This window comes from Oryza sativa, chromosome 5 (assembly GCF_034140825.1).
Source record: "Oryza sativa Japonica Group chromosome 5, ASM3414082v1".
Classification (NCBI taxonomy): Eukaryota; Viridiplantae; Streptophyta; class Magnoliopsida; order Poales; family Poaceae; genus Oryza; species Oryza sativa.
Genome location: NC_089039.1, coordinates 29687333 through 29706766, shown reverse-complemented (window position 1 = coordinate 29706766; position 19434 = coordinate 29687333). Strand labels below are relative to the sequence as shown.

The window sequence follows — 19434 nt, the reverse complement described above, 5'->3', positions numbered from 1 at the left end:
GCCTTGCCGGACGCCGGGGGATTCTCTTGCCTGTTTCTTACTACTCTCTCCTTCCTCTGCCTGTGTGTGTATAACTCTCAGCAGAGAGGGTAAAAAGAACTCATCAAACTGAAAGCCTACAGGGCCGCTCAGTTCTCAACCAATCAAAATACTACTATACTCATCAAGAATCAAGCCGAGGGACCTGCTTTACAACTCCTTGTACAAAGTGTTCAAACAGCGTGCCCACCACAACAATCACAACCAACAGAGGAAAACAATTTCTAATACTACTAGGAGTACATCTTAAAACTGGCAGCTCAAACGTTAATTACTGGACCATCCAACCAACAAAACAGAGTAAAATCTACAACCGAACCACATGGGTAACTTAGTAACTCTTCTTAACAGGAATGCTTCTTCCTGTGCCACCAGCGGCATCAACATTCAACCCACCAACACATGCTTAATAAACTGGAGTAGAAAAAAAAATATACATTTCAGAAATAAGTTCCAGCAAACATCTTCTACGTATTAATTATATCATCATTATCGAGACCTAGTGCAATCTAGTCAGCTCCTCCACCCTCTTGGATAGCTCCTCAACGGGGACCCCCATACCCTTGGCCACCTCCTCCATCTTGTTTCTGCTTAGATCAAGGAATGACTCGATCAGGTCACCATCCAGGAAATTGCGGGCCTCCGACGTCTTCTTGTCGTTGTGGAACGACCGCCATTGCTCATGGCTCAGGTTCCCCACGCCCTTTATGAACTTCACCAGAGTCGACTGGAGCTTCTCAAGAAATACATACTGCTCATGTGGAAGCGAAGCAATAATCCCAATAACCCCGTTGATGGTGCCAAAGATAACCGTCGGGATCTGGCCCATCTCTGAGTCCGGAAGCCGCATTACCAGCGAACCATGCCGGAGTCTATTCACAAACTCTCCAAGATGGTACTCTCCAACAACCTCCAGCCTGCCCCTCTCTTCATCTGTCGCTGCATCACTGTTCTTCCGCACAGTGAAAATGTTGTAGTTATTCTCTGCTCCAATATAGATCTCGTCATCAAGCATCTCAACTGCACTCATCCAGTTTGCATTGTAATCCCTAGCAAGCTCTTCAATCGCACTTTCCTCGTGCTGCTCAAACAGGAAAAAAAATGTTAGCTGTGGAAGTTAGGAATATAGCATCATACGTTGCACTGTAAACAATTAAACAATCATACCTTGTACACGAGCAAGGATATTGATTTCATCAAGTCTCCAACTACAATGAAATCGCCACGAGTCTGAGTGTACAAAGCCAATATGTGCCCATGATGCCCACACTCAGACTGCAGCTCATGTGAACCGTCCTCCCGTAGCATCCACTTATATAGTTGAATCTTCTGGTTGATAGCTGCCAACAATTTTCCGTTGAATGCATTCAGCGAATAGACAGCTCCTTTAGTTTCTTTCTCTACAATTAATTGCAGTCTGCCATCTTCAACTGCAAATACAAGGATCCGGCCCTACACCATGAGGCATTGACAGTAAGTATTTATATGCAGGAGAAACCAATAGTGTTAGCGGTAATCACCCCACTTATAGTTATAGTACCCAAATTCTATCTTGAACTTCCTATTTTTCAAACAAAAATACAACTTTTTTTATTTGAAAATACTATTAATGAGATCGAACACCTGTAAGAAAACATCAAGCTACCAAACATATTACCTTTGATGGTTCATTTTCCTCTGGTAAAACATATGCTGTTCCCACACAATAATAAACATTATTATCATCTGAGAATGAGCAGCTAATGATGGAGCAGCCATGCTCATATTGATCAAGCTGATAAATTGACAGGAACTCAAAAGTTTGATGATCCAAAAGACGAACAAAATGTGTCTCGCTTTCCTCTATACTAGTCTGGTTGTGCTTGAAGCTGCAGAACGCTAGTGTCCTGGACTGTTCCTGATGGCAAATGCGACGTGCTTGTTCATTCAAGGGGATTGTACGGATATGAAGCTTCTGGATGTCATCGATGGTTCCAATTGAGAGTTCACCTTCTTTAGCAATTGCAAGGCTGCAAGATAAAGTTCAATTTACTGCTACAAAAATAGTATAATCGTCATTTCGAAATAAATGCTCTACTAATGAGATGGAGAAGGTTCCAGAGCATAACTAGCAGGTTACAAAAGCATTTTTTATCATATGAATATGCTGTGCAAGAAATCAATCTGCTGTCTTGATTGATTAGTGATGATAACACTACTTCCTGTGATTTAAGAACAAAAGGAAGTTGCTTGCTAAAAAGTTGGAACAAAACATGAATCATATCAGAAAAAAAGGGGGTTCACAAGTTGCGATGGATATCAAATAAATAAACGGTAATAAGTTATGAGTTCAAAAATGAAAACATTTGTCCAAAGATATAAAACACTCTGTACATAATTCATATCAGTGTAAAATCAAGAAGATGCACAAAGAACTGATGCATATCAGAGATGAAGAGACCTGTCAGGAATAGCAGCTGTATTAAAAGGACACATATGGTTGACTTCCTTCAAATTGACATTGCTATACAGCAACTTCTTGTTGCTGCTATAAATAACAGTCGGTCTATCCGATGAAGCAAACACGTGGGTTGTACCCTTTGATGAGAATGTACGAAGGCTTATCGGTTGGGTACCAAGAGAAACCTTCTTTCTATCAGTTAATTCACCCGTACTTGCATTCAACAGAAAACTGAACAGATGACCATCTCCAAGAGCACAGAGCAAATATGAAACCTGAAATGAATAGAAAGCATATGTCAATAGAAGTAGCTACCTGTTTTTTTAAAAGAGAAGTGAGGTCAAGAACATACCCCTTCCAAGGTACAAAGCAGAACAGACCGAGGAACAATTTCTCCACCTAAGTTCTCCTTCCTGATTAATTCAAGGTCTGGAAGTGAAAGTATTCTAACACTTATATCAGTCCACATCCCAACAGCAGCCAGAGAGCTATACTGTGGATTCTCCCCAATTGGATTCAAATCAACACAGGAGATCTCATGTTCTAACTGTATATGTTTCACTTCAACCAGCTTAGAATCCTTAATTTCGAGGTAAACAAGATGGCCACCACCTGTTGCCAGCAGAACCTGCAACACACATAATGTCTTTAAAAAACTGTGATGAAAAGCTAAGAAGTCAAATTCACCAAAATTTAGGATTACCAACCAGAATATATTGGCAGTTTTAACAGTTCCTGCTTATATGTGCCCCCTAGTGCATACTTTTAGCACACAAATGGTGGTTCAGCCATTGGATTCAGAGTTTAAGTCCATCGAAAGTGGACTGTTTATTCTTAAAGTGGGGTAGCATGTGCACAAATGCACGAAAGATCTTTCAATAAGTTTCACATTCATGTCTGGCTTATGACTCCTGCCTGTAACTTCTAGGTGCATTTTGACGAGATGAAACTTACCCAGAGAAAAAAGGGGTCCCAGGAAACCTACCTGACTGGCATTAGCTGATGCAACATTGACTGAAAATCCTTCTGGTGCATTCCATTGATCCACTAGCTCCCGAGAGGTACAACTAACCAGACGAACAGAATTAGCAGTAACCTGTCATTGAAAGTAAAAAATCACACCCTTTTTAAGTATTTATTAAAACAGTTCACAACAGTGGTGAAACCACCTAAATCAGTGAATGTATAAAAACACAGAACATACAACTTACCGAGACAACTTTTTGCCTCTCAAATATCAACAAAATCATTTCAAAATAATTATTTTAGTTAATTAGGATTCATTCAGGCATTTCAAATAGGGTTCCTTCAAATTCCATACCCCACAAATTCATGGATGTATTACTTACAAGAAATGCAACAAAAATGAACGAAGCAGTGATTAAAAAAGGCACCTGTATAAGCAGATCATTGATGGCATTTTGACAAAACAAAGTCTGAGTCTGCGCATCAAAGCCTTCTATCTCAGTTTCTTCTAACTCATCTTCCATGTTCATAGCCAAGAATCTTGTCTCGCTTATAAAGCTCACAACTAGGTACATGTCATACGGATCATTGAAGGAAGATTTCAACGACCATAAACCCTTGATCCCTTGTAGTTCTACTGAAGCCTAATTACATGATAAGAGATAATATAGCTCAACTTTATGCAGAACTAAAATTGGACAATATTGGATAGATCTTAATTCAATACCTGCTCATTGATACCTATCCCATTCCGAACCACCCGAAGGGAACCATCTTTAAATGCTCCTGAACAAGTGACAACCTGACCCTGACCCTGCCTGTCAAGGTCAACCACACAGAAGTCCACGATGGGTCCAAGGTTCACATATCGCTCAAGAACTTCAACATATGAACCATTTGGGTCAGCTTGGAGATTTAGTTTTACAAGCTGTCAACAACAATATTTGTGTCAACATACAGAACGAATTGAAATTTACTTTTTCTGCATAAAGCACACGCATGCATTGAAATTAGGGCATGACCACCACCCCCAAAAAGGGACATTACTCCCTCCATCCACAAAAGTTACACCTATTTCACATTTGAATTTTTCCAAATAAGTTATTCCTATTTGTAGTCTTTATGTATTCAAGACTTAAATGAAGAGATAAATTAAATGTTTTATTAGAACCCAAGGAGTCATCTAAATAGCCATTGGTTGCATGCTTGCATTCACTCCTTGATTTTGTAACATCCAAGATGATTTAATTTCTCCTTGGTCTTGGTGTCAAAAGTAATATGTGTAACATTTGTGGATGGAGGGAGTACATTGTAGTTCAAATTCAAACTGCTATTAACTCACCTGTGAATCACCAAATCGAGAACCAACGTAGACAACACCATTATCGAGATATGATATTGATGATGCAATTGAAGTCTCTCCCAAGTACTCGATTTTCAGACCGGTTACCCTTAAAAAAGTAACCAGTACATCAAAAGGGAATATTTGTGAGTACTGAGAAATGGATCAAGAGTCTTTTAGTTTCAAAACAGTGCATAGCTGGTACCTCTCTCGTTCATGGGTAAGGACAAGTAAATGCAATATGCCTGCATTATCACCAAGTAAATAGCGCGAACCGTCTGGGTCAACCCGTCCGTAAGCTCTTATGATTGACTGTACAAGAATGGAAGACAAAAACAATTAGTTATGGAGTGCCAACATACCTGCACACACAGTAGGCACCACAAATCTAAGAACCATAAAGAGAACAATATATTACCTGTTTGATTGGTATAGCTCTAAATGTAGAGTTGGCATTGCAGTAAACTATTGTCTCCTCACCAATAATTATGACACCACCAAGAGGAGCTGGTACAGGTATTAACAGACCAGCACCATTGTCTAAATTGTTCTGCGACCAAGGACCCTCAACAAAGTCTTTGTCCTTCAATGCAACTTCATATGTCTTAACATGTCTTGCATCTTTGTTATCCTGGTAAAGCATGCAAATTAAATCAGATCTTTTACTATCTCACAATGGTCAAATAAAGATCTGAGAACCAGCAGATATTTTGAATAAATCAAAAGTAAATAAAGAACAGCATTCTACCAATCTCAATTCTCAATCCTGTGAAAACCAACAGTAACCTATTATGTAAAATGCCTACACTTAAGTCAAAATAAACACAGTGGATTATAGGTGTGTAACAGCAAGTAATCTTTGCACCACTTGAGCACAATAGCAAATCCAAAGTCCAGTGAAATGTAGATTGATTAATACAACTGTACACTAAAAAAATAATAGTATAACAATACATACAAAGAAAAGGCACCATGGCAATTGTTGTAGTTCAAAACTATCCCATTGGATTCAGACTTCAATTGCAGGGTACAAAAAATATAGTGAAGTTTGAGCAAACCTGGTAGAGGACAACTATAGTAGGTTTAACACAGCCATACAGGAACTTGATGTCCAATACTTGAAGTTCTTCAAGCCTGAAGAAAGAAAATGCAAGTGTTACTCTCTGGTAAGGTCAAATGTACGAATATGCATCATCCTTAATGAAATATTAACCCCCGAATGGTAATGTTATATTTAACAGAAGATGTAAAGCATAAAAATACATTCCAACCACAACACAGCTTTCAGTCTACCAGGAGAAATGTTAGGTTTTGTGTTAGCCAGCAAAGATGTAAACTATAGTAATAAATTTTCACCAATCATTTGGTTTTCCTTTTTCTAAGCAGATCAGGCAACACAGATACAAAAACAAAGAAAGCAAAAAAAGAGCTTGCTTCACTTTATGTACATTTTGGTTGTCTGAATGTCACCAACAAAAGCAAACTAGAGAAACGATAGGAAAGACCCTCCCACATTAAGCGCACAAAATGCTCCAACAATTTAGTTGCCGATTACTAGTGGCACATGTTTTTCCTGACTAAGTCACTACACAGATGTTTCCATCAACCAATATGTTCGATTATACGTTTTGCCATCCTGATACCTGATATTGAAAGCTTCCTTCAGCTGCCCTTTGTTATCAAACGGTATAACCTGGATGGCAAGGGTGTAAAAGCTTCTCTCAGTGGAGATGTAAAAAAAGCATGCTATCAAGGACAAATCCCATTTTATTTTATTTTTTAAAAAAGAAGGTGCACACTTACCTTAAATAATCCATCGTAGAGGTGAAGACCAATAAGTCTACAGTCAGGGTCGATGATCCCAATCTACATTATAGTAATTGGCCAAATATAAGAGGGCAAAAGAATGCATTCCTATATATATTGCATATAGATCTACATAGAAGGGGTAGTTTCACAATTTTTACAAGCCAACATTGGAGTTTCAATTCGGAAATACCACACACCTGTCCATTGTCCGTAGGGCGACCAATGCGATCAGAAACATCTCCCATCGCTCTACATATTGCAAATAGTACTTATCATTTATCAGTTAAAAGACTAATAGTTATTGAAATTTATCAGAGAGTAGCAATATTATTTTCTTCTATAAACAGACTGTGAGACCATGGTTATTGAGGCGTTTTACTCTGGATATCTTTCGCACTCTCAAAATTAGCTGTCATTGCATCTCCCTCCCCCATCTGCACTCTGTTGACCCTCTCATCAGCGTAGAGGCTCAATAGACACAGAGAGCAGTGACTCCGTAGACATAACATTGGCTTGGCAAGGATTAACTCTTGAAGTCTCAATCTTCCTTTATCAAGGAGCAGCTGGTGGCCATGAGGACCTTCCATGCTACACGGAATCAGCTAGACAACGACTGGATAGCATTGTGTGGGACTAGTGATCCATAATTTTACAGTACATTCAATTTGAACCATTTGACAAGCCAATGTTATGTCTATAAAAGGTTATAAAAGCAGTCTCATTGCTTTGTAAGCTAAAGAGAATAGTGCAAGTGACCAAACCTAGTGAGAAGCTCCGATTTTTCTCCATCCCACTGCAGAACACAGAATTTGTATCTTTCAGTCGCAATGAAAAGGAAGTCCTGAGTCTCATTCTGAAAGGCGTAAGATAAATAGTGTTAGTTTTACCATCCAGTGCACGGCAACAACAGAATGGCAAGTCGAGGAACAGTAAATTGGCTGACATGAGGGCGGAAGAGCTCTAGTGTGGCGATTCTTCCATAGATAGGTACATCAATCATAGGCTGCTTACAAAAGGGAAGAGGTTATGATGTTATTAGAGCAGCACATGACATAATCATTTGCAAGTAGTAGATAATAATAAATATCATGAACCACAGACCTGGAGGCCTTGAGGAGTAAGCAAGTGGATCTCGATACGGGTGCATTTCCTGGAAGATTTGCAGCACATGCGCAGAGTTAGTAAAGGAATGAATATGCAGAGAGCCAACAAGCAGGGAATCTAAGTTGAAGAACATATAGAAAGAGATGAAAGACAGTGAGTTTTAACAAAAGAAAGAAAACAAGGGCCCGTCAAATAATGTGTCATCCCACAGTGATTTAAACGAAGGGCGTGGAGGTGGCAGAGGAAAAAAGAGCGAGCAGCGTTGTAACCCTAGAACGATCCCGACCCCGAGGGGGAGGCGGGAGTGGGAGTGACGCAGCAAAACCCTAGATTTGGAGGGCGAGAGGGGGGAGGAAGGGGGGAATAGATTACGGACGCGACGATGAGGTTGAGCTGGTTGGGGCCGGTGAAGTTGCCGACGCAGGAGTGGGTGACGCTGGTGGGCTTGTGCGCCGTCACGACGTAGTTCCACACGCTCATCTCCGCCGCCACCGCCGCCGCCGCCGACGCTAGGGTGGGGGAAGGGGAGGATGGCGAGGGTTCTAGTCTTCTAGAAGGAGGGAGGGGGTGGTCTCTCCTGCACAGTCTAGAGCGCAACGCGAGGGGAACGCCCAGGGACCTATCCCTCCAATGTAGTACTACTGGAGTAGTTGTGTGGGCCTTGATCCATCACACTCCTTGTCACCAGCCCAGCCCAGCCCAGCCCAAACTCCAAGCAATCGTTCCCCCTGTTTGAGGAGCTTCGGACAGCTACAACCATCTTCGTCTTGTTCCAAGTCTCTCCAATTGCCTTCTCTTTTTTTTTGTTTTGGCTCAAGTCATAACCTATTCATTGCTGTTCTTTTCTTTTAATCTTTTAAGAGTAGAGTGCTTGAATCTCTTGTAAAAATTCAGTATCTTTTTCCTAGCTCTATAACTCTAATTCATTTTAGTTTTGGACCTCTGCGCCCTTCAGCTCGTGGCATGTTTCAAGAAACTAACTTTAGGGCTGTTCAGATTGATGCCATTTTCAACCATATTATTTTTTTTGCAAAGTTGCCACAAAAATGTCTACGTTTAGTTTATCGTCAAATTTGGTAAATACATAAGAAATCCTGCTAAAATTTTGGCAATATTGTCATCTTGCCAATATTTTGGCAAATATCAAAATTTGGTAAGGTTTATTTTGGCTATAATCTTAACATGCCCTTAGATTCTAAAAAGCATTTGATAGGGGTCTAACTGATTTCTAGTTCATTTTCTAGAATATGCACTATAACTTGTAGCTGATTGAAAATATAGAATAGTTTTAGAGTTTCTTTTTTTAAAAAAAAATTGAAGATGTTGTAAATGGCTAAATGCTATAAACTCTCTCGGATCTCACTACAGATTTTGAGGATCGGTAGCCATAGATTTGAAAATGTTAATCAAAAGTAGAAATTACACGCTTTCCTAATGAATAGCTAATATGGTCCCTAAAGTTTCGCTCATGGGTTATTTTAGTCCTTAATCTTTCATATTGTCCAAACAAGTTCTTTAAATTTGTCATGTGGGCTAATATAGTCCTTGGTCCCACCAAAATCGCCACGTGGACATGCCATGTCACCTTCCTATGCAAAATCTATATGATTTGTCCAATTTACCCTTATGCATAGGAAAATAAAAAACAAAAGGAAAAAGTTAAAAAAAATATATGGTATATGTAAGAGCAAACATATACCTCAAAAGGGTGAAAAAAGAAGTATTTTTTTCCTATAGTTATGTCTAATTCACCCTTATATTTATTTTTCTATGATATACGTAAGGATAAATTGGACAATTCATCATAGATTTTACATGAATGATGACATGGCATATCCATATGATGATTTTGGTTGACCCAAGGACTATTCTAGGCCTTATGACATAGGTTAAGGATTTCTTGGACCATTTAAAAGGTTAGGGACTAAACTGATCCTACAGAGAAACTTTAGGGACTAAAGTAGCTATTCTCCCTCCATATTTTCACTAGCTGGTTACTCATGATTTTCACCAATTACTCACCGGCCGGTAATTTGATCCCCAAACAGTGTCATTTGTTTTGGAAAACTGCTATACATACAACTTGTATGTAAGACTTGTGTCCGACCAACGTGGAAAGAAGCAGAGTCGGACGTATAGCACGATTCTTTGTTTTGAACACCTCTTTTATGATGTGTAGCGGGGGCTAATTAATCGTAGACATTTCGTTTTTTCAGCACAACCGGAGACTGTTATTAGCGTAGGAAAATGGCATTGGTCATTTGGAGCTTCTTCGTAGCAGTGCAAGTGAGTCGCAATCACCTGCTTTCTTTCTCACGTACGAGTCTACGACTACAAATCTGGGAATATCCACTGTGTTTTCTTTCTCACTTACTTAACCGAGTAGGAGCAGCATTCAGTTATGTAGCAGTAATGCCCCATTATGGCCGTCCACAATCTGACAGTCAAGAACTCGGCAGTTCAGAGCAACAGAAAGGGTAGTAAGCGACTAGCTAGGGAAAGCCATCCAGTTATGGTGACACAAATTTCTTTGCTCAAGAAACAAAGGCTATGTTATGTATGTATATGCCTCTTGTCTACTACAGTAAGAGGCAAAAAGGAATAGCTTCCCTGTTCAACAAACCAAGCAAACCACACTCTGAATTCGGTACATGATCACTTTCAAAAAACGCCTGCATACAGTTCTACAGGGAAACAAAAAAAGATGATCATGGCCCAAAAACAAAACACTTGTTCACTGTATCACCCAATCCCAATTTTGCACTGCCAGACGAGGATAACATATGAGGAACAGAGTTATCTGAAAATCACAAGAGATTGTTTCAACCCTGACCAAAATAAGAAGCCAAACAAATGTAACGTCTGTGTCACTCAAGAGTTTGCTAGTCTGAGCTTAGTGGCCACATCTTCCCTTGTACCATCTGCCTGTCTTTGCAGTTACAGGTATCTACAGCAAGCTAGAGGAGGACCATTCTTCGGCGGAAATGGTTGCAGGTGTTGCCACAAAATGATGCTGTATGTCATTTCTAAACGATAAACCTTTGTGGCATCTGTACACCTTTCATCTCGAACGTACTATGATTTTCTTTGAGCCACGAGTACCGTGCATCTCCACCTGAAATCAAATGCCATTTCTCTCAGCTAGTAGAACTAAAAGGATCCACAGATAATTTATTTTGTTTCAAGTCGACACACCCCTTTGCATTAAATATATACGAAAGAATAAAGATGCAGATGGATGGATAGTCAACAACTCACCAGATGAACTCAAGTATGGGGATTCGTCGTAATATGAGCAATCCCTTCCATCCGCGCGGTTGTACGGGGGTCCCATCACGTCAAGCACAGCACAAGCTGTCCTTGCAGTAAAACAGTGCAAATTCCCTCCATTTTCAGGGTATAGAACTGTGGTCTCCGATGAAGCATCAAAAACCGCATCTGTATTTACCTTTGCTAAACGAGCTCCTGTGGTTAGGACAAAAAGGATATCAGAAAATGAAGCGTGGGCAATAAATTTCCCTAAAACAGAGTCTGTTGCTGAAAAGGATAAGAACATAAATGTACCAACTAACCATCTGAGGTCTCAAGTGCATTATTATCATTATCTGGGGCACTTTTAGCCCAGTCATAGGACTTGAGGTGCATGGAGCCAAACAGTATCTTGCAGAATACTGTCATCCCAGGATGATTGTGGAGGGGAATGACAGCTGACTTCGGTAAACAGAAGATACCAAACTGCACAAAACATACAAAGCATCAGTAAAAACTTTTTCTTTCAAAAAGTTATTTACGTGGAAAAAGTATGCAAGGTCAGATTACCGAAAACTTGGGGCAATCGTAAAAATGTAGATAAGTCACCCGAGGAGGCCCTTTAGAATCGGCATTCTTGAAACACGACATACTCGGCTCAATTCCAACATCATGTGGTTTCAAATCATCTGCATCCAAAAGGAAGGAGATGGGACAAAATGGATGTCAGGATCTGGGTTAAGAATCACAGGTATTTGCATATAGACAAGTGCACATGCAAGAAATGTTCAAAAGTGCAAGGCTGAGTCAAAAATAATAATTACTGAAGTAGTCTAACAAACAAAAAAGAACGACCTACTAGTTTAGTTTGAACATTAAGGAGTCAATTGCAGAAATATCAAATACTTGGAAGATTTAGAAGAAACACAATGTTAAGAACCAGCTTGTAGCAATTTCTTCATCATGTCTTTGCATAGTATCACTACTATCACATGATGGAAAAAAGAAGAAGAAGAAGAAGAAAGCTTGTATAACCAGATTGGCAAAACTGAGCAATGATTTAAGTTGGGCCCAGGCCCCATGACAAGAACAATGTTTGTAACAAACTTTAGGTGGTTTCACACATCAGTAGGAAGTGAAGAGATAAACGTGAACTGGCAAGATCAAAATTCCAATTCCTAGTATTAACACTGAATACGGCCAGACACGCAGCACCTGTCGAGTGAAGTTGACATATACCTGTGGCTGGCTGTAGGAAATATTCAGTAGTATGTGGCAGAGAGGTGGGCGTACAGATGCAAAGGCCACCATGGCAGGGCAAACATACAAGAATAGCAAAGGATGGTCCATACCAAAAATGGACCTTGTCAGGAGAGGAAAGGAACAGGGATGGAGGAGTAAAGCAGGGAGGTTGTTGGTTGTGTGAGCTTGGATCAGGCGATACAGCCTATCGTTGTCGATCGTACAACCTAAGCATAAGCACGAGAAACATGTAGATGTTTCTTTCGGAGATTAAGTGCAAAGAATCAAAGTATAATTCCGCCAACAACATCAGCAACTTGTCTTGTGTACTGTCTCCAGTTAGCAAAAATCAGGGGCATCGTTGCTGGTACAGTAGAGAGTGAAAACAAAGGCATGCATGTAGAGAGAGCACGGAGTAGTAGTAGTAGGATATAGGAAGGAGTAAAGTAGGTACTGAGTAGGGCGGCGAGTCGGGCGACGGCTTGGGGCGGCGGCACGAATCCCGGCAAAGAATCCTGGAAGACCTCCCTGCTGGTGTCGAAGAGGGTCTGCATGGCGGCGACCGGCGGGGAGATGGCGGCGGAAGTTGCGGGCTTCTTTTGGCGGCGGCGGTTCTTCTTGGAGGAGGGGCGGTCCTTGTCGGTGGCGGCGAGGTCCTTGGGTTCCGCCACCTTGCCCCCTCCTCCCAGCTGCACGGGCATGAGTGACAGATCGATCTTGCGGGCGGCTGCGGGAGAGGAGAAGAAGCTAGGGCGGTGGTGGGGATAGGTGTAGATTTGAGGAGGGAGGAGGCAGAAGGAGGGAACAATGGGGAGGAAATGGAAATATCAAGAAGGAGAAGGAGAAGGAGAAGGAGAAGGAGAAGGCATCATCCATGCGGATGGGAGGCGCCGCGCGAGGAAGAAGCAAAGCCAAACCAAACCAAACCCAGGCAGGAGGGGAGGAAGGCAAAACCGGGGGCGGGGACTGGAGGGAAGAGGACGCCACGCAACGCAACGCGACCCTCTCTCTCTACTGTCTACTGTCTACTGTCTGAGGAGTAGTGCTTGTGCTTCGACGGACGGACGGCGGGAACAGCCATTCCTGTGGGCCGAATCCCATACTGCCTCCGGTTTTCCCTTTCTTTCCTTTTTTTTTCTCTCTCTATATACTCCCTCTATTTCGAAATGTTTGACACCGTTGACTTTTTAGCACATTTTTGACTGTTCGTCTTATTCAAAAACTTTTATGAGATATATAAAATTATATGCCTACATGAAAATATATTTAACAATGAATCAAATGATATAAAAAGAATTAATAATTACTTAAATTTTTTAAATAAGACGAACGGTCAAACATTTGATAAAAAGTCAACGGCGTCAAATATTTCGAAACTAAGGGAGTATATATTAGCCGCTCTGCTTTTTTCTTAATTTCTTTTTTTGCTTGGCCTGGCCCAGTCAGTAGTATGATATTATTGGCTCGTGTCGTCTCGTGCCCTCCGCATGGACTCCGTTGCTCTCTGTTTGCCAGGTCACGCTACCACGCAAGCCGACGTGCGTGCCAACCTGGACATCCATCGCCGCCTACCTACACGTCACTCCTTTTTCTTTTTTTCCTCTACTCCTTACATTTTCCAATCTACCACGCTCCATGGACGTCCCTCTTCTTACCACTGCTAATCTAAATTTATATTTTCTTTTACAAAAAAGTTAATTTTACTACCTCAAACTATATTTTACCGGAGCCCCCGACTATTTTTTTTTCTTGTTTTACACCCTAAACTATTGAAAGTGGTATTTTACATATCAATTTGGTAGGATTGATATATGCATTGCAACTTACCTCTCAATATGATTTAATTTTTTTCTATCATTGTTTTCATAGGTCAGACAAACATTAAGATTTTACATCCAATATAATGATGTCATCTATGCCTCTAAAACAATTTAACTTAAAATACTATTGGTGTAAAAAAAGAGTAAATGATATTAAGCTATAAAATGAAGCGTTTTTAATAATTTGGGGGTAAAATAAGCCCAAAATAGTTAGGGGTTAAATTGCCCAAATAAAATAGTTCAAGTGAGCAAAATGGATTGTTTTCTTTCTTTTATCATCTTAGGGGTCATTCCAAAGTGATGAAATACGGACAAAAATTAAATAGATGATCTATTTAGTTAACATGATAAATTAATATTCTAAACAATAGGCTTGTTCATCTGGAGTAAATATTTGTGTTTATTTAAGTACTTCCAATTTAATGTATATACATCATATCATATTTTAGTGTCTTTAAACTAAATATTTTAAAAGTTATTCATAGTCAAAGTTCTAATCATTTAACCTTAGCCTTATTCCCGCCGGGGAGGGGGTTAACGTTTTGAGGTATATAATATTTTTATATCTTTTATGTGTTTTTTGGACTTTCGGCATCTGTAGTTTTGACCGGTTTCTTGTACACACTTCTCTTATCTCTCATATGTAAAACTTAGTAATGACTTGTGGCGGTCTAAATCATATTTATACCACTATCTAATTGTAAAAGCGAGGTAATTTTATTTCTATACTTAGTTTCCGAATAACATTTATATAGGTTTTGATCGAAAGGTCCTAATGAAAAGCTGTAATTCTATCATTGGCATCCATTTTTTATGCTACAACAAATAGTTTGTCCCCAAGTTTATGTAAGGTGTCCTCCTGCTCGATGATGCGTACAAAATACATTTTTGAAGGCTAAGAGAGATGGTCATGATTTTCTACCACTCTACCATTTGTACTTTTGACTCATGTTTATTTGGCACATCTCTCCAATGTCCTTGTGTAGACCTTATCGGGGTTTGCATATCGATAAGGGAATGGCAATATACCCTTGTCCGGCTATTACATTTACCACAGTAACCATGTGATTGATATAAAATTGTGATGTTTCAAAAATTGAGAGGGTTATCGGACATGGTTACTATAGTAGCAAATAAGTATACCCTAAACTTTAGTAAAAGGGTGTGTTCCCAAATGCCACCCACCGTTCGTAATCGAACCAATGTACATATAGTAGTTTTGCATCACATAGCTATATGGTTGCGAACACCACCACGCACCTTGTTGAAGTATAATATGGGAGTTTAATATATGACATGCTGAGAACTCTTGTTGTATAGATTTTTAATGAGTGAAAATTATAATCTCGATTTGATTGGAGCTTTTGAACCACCGATAAAAGGATTGTTCTCAGTCTATATATATTTTGTCAACATTAAAGTATACTCAAGTGCATCATGCCTTCTATGTTAGCAGAGAATATATATAACATGTAACCACTCATTAACAAATTTTAGCGGCCATTGTGGGTATACACTGGGGCCAAGTTTAAGTAGTTTATAGTGACATATGTGAAACATGCGGCATTACCAGCTAGCAGGATATATATGAAACTATGAACTGATGTCAACATGGCACGCCAAAACCGCAAAACCTGCTGGAAAGCTCAATTTTGAAATGGATCGCCATGAACCTTTTTTTTTTTCGTGTTAAGAACATCCATTGGAACATCATCCACTCACTGAAAAGAAAATTGTAAAGCAGAAGGCAGCAAGCTAAGTGAGCTGTCAGTGGTTTGAAGAGCTAGCAGGTCGTCTCCTTCGATTCCTGTGGGTAGTAGGACGCTCATTCGTTCGGGCATTGATTTGTTAATCGAATTTATATATGCGTAAAATCATGAATGGCCGATCGATCGAAAAGACACCTGCCTACCTAGCTACCTACCTCTGCATCGTCAAAAGATTGAACACATGCTGCCGCCTGCCATACGGCTGCATTTCATCCATACATTTATTATTAAAGCACTCATGGTTGTGTTTAGTTTCTTCCAAAGTTGGAAGTTTTGGTTGAAATTGGTACGATGTGACTGAAAAGTTATGTGTGTATGATAGGTTGATGTGATGGAAAAAGTTGGAAGCTAACACAGCCCATGCATCAAAGTGTTCTATTTTCTCGGAGCAAGAGGTGCATAGGGCCATTAAGGAGATGCCCACCGATAAAGCCTCAGAGCCAGATGGCTTCACAGGGATCTTCTTCAAAGTATGCTGGGAAATCATCAAAGAAGACATTCTTCTGGTTTTCGATTCAATCTATAACCTCAGATGCGCACACCTGAACCTGCTCAACTCTGCGAACATTGTTCTAATACCTAAAAAAGAAGGGGCTGAGGGGGTCACGGACTATAGGCCAATCAGCCTCATCCACAGAATCGCCAAGATCTTCTCCAAGATGCTTGCGCTGCGGCTAAGGCCGCACATGCATTTGTTGATTTCAGTCAATCAGAGCGCCTTCATAAAAAGAAGAAGCATCCATGACAACTTCCTTTTCGTGAGAAACATGGCCAGAAGATACCACCGCCTGCGGCGGGCAATGCTGCTCTTCAAACTAGACATAACGAAGGCCTTTGACTCAGTCCGCTGGGACTACCTTCTAGCCTTGTTGCAGCGAAGGGGTTTCCCAACAAGATGGACATATTGGCTTGGGGCTATCCTGTCAACTTCAACATCTCAAGTACTCCTCAACGGCTCGCCAAGGCAGCGGATCAGGCACGGCAGAGGCCTTAGACAAGGGGACCCCTATCACCACTGCTATTCGTACTTGCAATTGACCCTCTGCAACGAATCCTCTCCAAGGCAATAGAGCTCGGCGCAATCTCGAAGTTGCGAGGGAGAACAACCCACCTAAGGATCTCGATGTATGCAGACGACGCCGTCATCTTCATCAACCCCACACGGGGCGATGTCACGGCTTTTGCAGACATCCTACATCGCTTCGGCACTGCCACTGGACTCGTCACCAACCTTCAGAAATCCCAAGTGGCGGCCATCAGATGTGACGGCATCGAGTTGGCAGAGGTTCTTGAGGGCGTCCCGACGGTAAGGGCAAACTTCCCCATAAAGTATTTGGGCCTCCCCTTGGTATTAGGTAGACTACGGAAGGTGGATTTGCAGCCTGTCTTCGACAAAATCTCAGGAAGGATAACAAACTGGACGGGGAAAAACATGGCAGCAGCTGGAAGAACCACGCTCATCAAATCAATGCTCACGGCACAGCCTATTTATCTCCTGACTGCCTTGAAAACTACGAAGGAATCCCTCGAGCAGCTAGACAAGCAGCGCCGTCGCTTTCTATGGGCCGGCACAGGAGACATCACCGGAGGGAAATGTAAAGTCAACTGGACAAAGACGTGCTTGCCAACCAGTCAGGGAGGATTGGGAGTCCTAAATTTGGAGAAATTCACGAGGGCCTTGCGGCTGCGATGGTTATGGCACGAATGGAAGGACCCGACCAAGCCTTGGGTGGGACTGGAAACGCCCTGCGATGAAATTGACAGGAGTCTATTCGCCGCCTCAACAAAGATAGCAATTGGAGATGGGAACACGACTCGCTTCTGAGACTCCGCCTGGATCGAGGGGAAAAGACCTAAAGACCTCATGCCGCTGGTCTATGCGATCTCTAAGAACAGAGGGAGATCTCTTCGAAATGGAAAGGAGGAGGACGCCTGGGTTCAGGATCTGGCTTTGGAGTCTCACTCTCCTATTACAGTACACCTCGTCGAACAACTAGTCGCCCTATGGGAAGCGGTCCGAAATGTTCACTTAGACAATGGAGAACCGGACCAGATTACCTGAAAATTCACAAGTAGTGGACGCTACACGGCCTCCTCGGCCTACCATGCGCAATGCCAAGGAACGTCGAGCACAAGCTTCAACTCCTTAATCTGGAAAGTCTGGGCACTAGGGAAATGTAAATTTCATGCTTGGCTCATCATCCAAAATAGAGTCTGGACCTCAGTTCGACTTGCGACCAGGGGTTGGCAAAACAATGGATGTTGTCCTCTGTGCCGCTGTGAGGCTGAGACGGCGTTGCACCTCGTTGCCACTTGTAGATACACTAAAAGGATGTGGGGCCTTGTTGCTGGATGGGTGGGATATCAGCAAATTGAGCCGACTCAATGGGAGGAGGCACAGTCAGTACAACAGTGGTGGGAGAGCATCGCAAACACGCCAAATGTTCCGAAGAAAGGACTCCGATCACTCATCCTACTAGTTGTATGGGAAATCTGGAAGGAGAGAAATCGGCGAATCTTTGACCACAAAGAGGTGGCAACGAGTTTCCTCCTGTCAAGAATCAAAGAAGAGGCTAGCTTTTGGGCTTTAGCAGGGGCTAAGCGGCTGCGCGGGTTAATCCCGCACTATGTATAGTGTATAGATACAGGTCCTCGATTTTTTCCTGTTGCCCCTAGGGGTTGTATTTTCTCCTGCTCTGTTCAATGAAAAGACACTCTAGTACTATTTTCCATTCAAAAAAAGTGTTCTATTTATACATATACACACACACAATAGTAGTGCTGCGCCATCTACTATCTTCAAGCTCTTCACCAACTGCATCCTTCAACTGAATCTTTTTTTTTTTGACAAGTCGTTCAACAGCATCTTTCAACTCTGGCAATTAAGTTCTGCAAATTAAGTTAACTGTTGGACGTACTTCTTATTATCCTTTTTTGTAACGAGCATGGGTTTGTCATTTCTCTTGCAAATTGAGAAAACTGGTTATTCTAATTAATCAAGTGGTTAGCTATGACCAACTTTGCACCCTTGAAAAAATGGGGCTGCTGGAATATCGTTCTTCTGATGGTCCGTGACTCGAATTCTCCTGCTATAATCCAAGCTTGGTAATTGGTATGACATGTCTTAGATTATTACTAGCAATTAGTGGATGCACACATCTATGTATATTCTCCTGTACGATAGATCTTGCTCCCAAGTCTTAACTCTGATTCTCAAAAATAAAAAATCTTAACTCTCAACATGCTTGGTTGGAACTTACTTCTTTGTTTCATATTATAAGTCATTTTGACTTTTTTTTAATCCAATTTTTTTAAGTTTGATTGAGTTTGTAGAAAAATATAGTAACATGTTCAACACAAAATAAACATATTATCAAACTATATTCAATGGCGAGATGAGTTTGATATCAAAGTTTCTAAGAAGATTAGTGATATATGTGACGTGTTTGTCGCTGTACAATGATAGGGTAAATTTAGAGCAAAGACATAGAAAAAGATTTGAAGCTTAGTCTTCAAGGCTTTTCCTTGATCTTTTGTGTCCCTCGTTTGTGTGGCATGGAGTCCGGCTACATTCAGCAGTGGGTGTTAGGGCTTGGGGAGCTTGAAATGGTTCACGCAAAATGGGGTATCTCATTAGTGAATGTTTAGTTAAAT

The 19434-nt window shown here is 41.1% G+C and overlaps 2 protein-coding genes across 3 annotated transcripts; both read right to left on the bottom strand.

Moving 5' to 3' along the window:
* Positions 1-132: 132 nt before the first annotated feature.
* Positions 133-8332, bottom strand: DBB1 (DNA damage-binding protein 1-like). Of its 2 annotated transcripts, none has more exons than NM_001402653.1 (19): positions 8077-8332; positions 7698-7746; positions 7540-7599; positions 7358-7449; positions 6794-6845; positions 6591-6653; positions 6431-6480; positions 5846-5921; positions 5206-5418; positions 4993-5099; positions 4788-4896; positions 4173-4373; positions 3874-4089; positions 3465-3575; positions 2832-3107; positions 2480-2754; positions 1697-2048; positions 1207-1491; positions 133-1120 (listed from the first exon to the last, which is right to left on the bottom strand). In NM_001402653.1, the coding sequence occupies exons 1-19, from the start codon at positions 8178-8180 to the stop codon at positions 539-541; spliced, it is 3273 nt and encodes a 1090-aa protein (NP_001389582.1). In that variant the 5' UTR covers positions 8181-8332; the 3' UTR covers positions 133-538. The 2 variants fall into 2 exon arrangements, with proteins under 2 accessions (NP_001389582.1, NP_001389583.1); NM_001402654.1 differs by having other exon boundaries at positions 7358-7389; positions 7484-7599; positions 8077-8300.
* Positions 8333-10225: 1893 nt separating this feature from the next.
* On the bottom strand, positions 10226-13104 carry LOC4339793 (plant cysteine oxidase 2). Its single transcript, XM_015781906.3, has 5 exons — positions 12646-13104; positions 11520-11638; positions 11273-11435; positions 10959-11165; positions 10226-10815 (listed from the first exon to the last, which is right to left on the bottom strand). Exons 1-5 carry the CDS (start codon positions 12890-12892, stop codon positions 10727-10729), a joined length of 825 nt encoding a protein of 274 aa, XP_015637392.1. The 5' UTR covers positions 12893-13104; the 3' UTR covers positions 10226-10726.
* Positions 13105-19434: the final 6330 nt, after the last annotated feature.

What these genes read in the sequence shown, in the direction of transcription:
- DBB1 (NM_001402653.1), bottom strand. Translation starts at nt 8,180, where the DNA reads ATGAGCGTGTGGAACTACGTCGTGACGGCGCACAAGCCCACCAGCGTC. An exon ending in TTACTCCTCAAGGCCTCCAG is followed by an intron (nt 7,600 to 7,697) that starts GTCTGTGGTTCA and finishes TTTTGTAAGCAG; the next exon opens with CCTATGATTGATGTACCTAT. An exon ending in AAATCGGAGCTTCTCACTAG is followed by an intron (nt 6,846 to 7,357) that starts GTTTGGTCACTT and finishes TGCAATATGTAG; the next exon opens with AGCGATGGGAGATGTTTCTG.
- LOC4339793 (XM_015781906.3), bottom strand. Translation starts at nt 12,892, where the DNA reads ATGCCCGTGCAGCTGGGAGGAGGGGGCAAGGTGGCGGAACCCAAGGAC. An exon ending in ACGATTGCCCCAAGTTTTCG is followed by an intron (nt 11,436 to 11,519) that starts GTAATCTGACCT and finishes TGTTTTGTGCAG; the next exon opens with TTTGGTATCTTCTGTTTACC. An exon ending in CCCATACTTGAGTTCATCTG is followed by an intron (nt 10,816 to 10,958) that starts GTGAGTTGTTGA and finishes ATTTGATTTCAG; the next exon opens with GTGGAGATGCACGGTACTCG.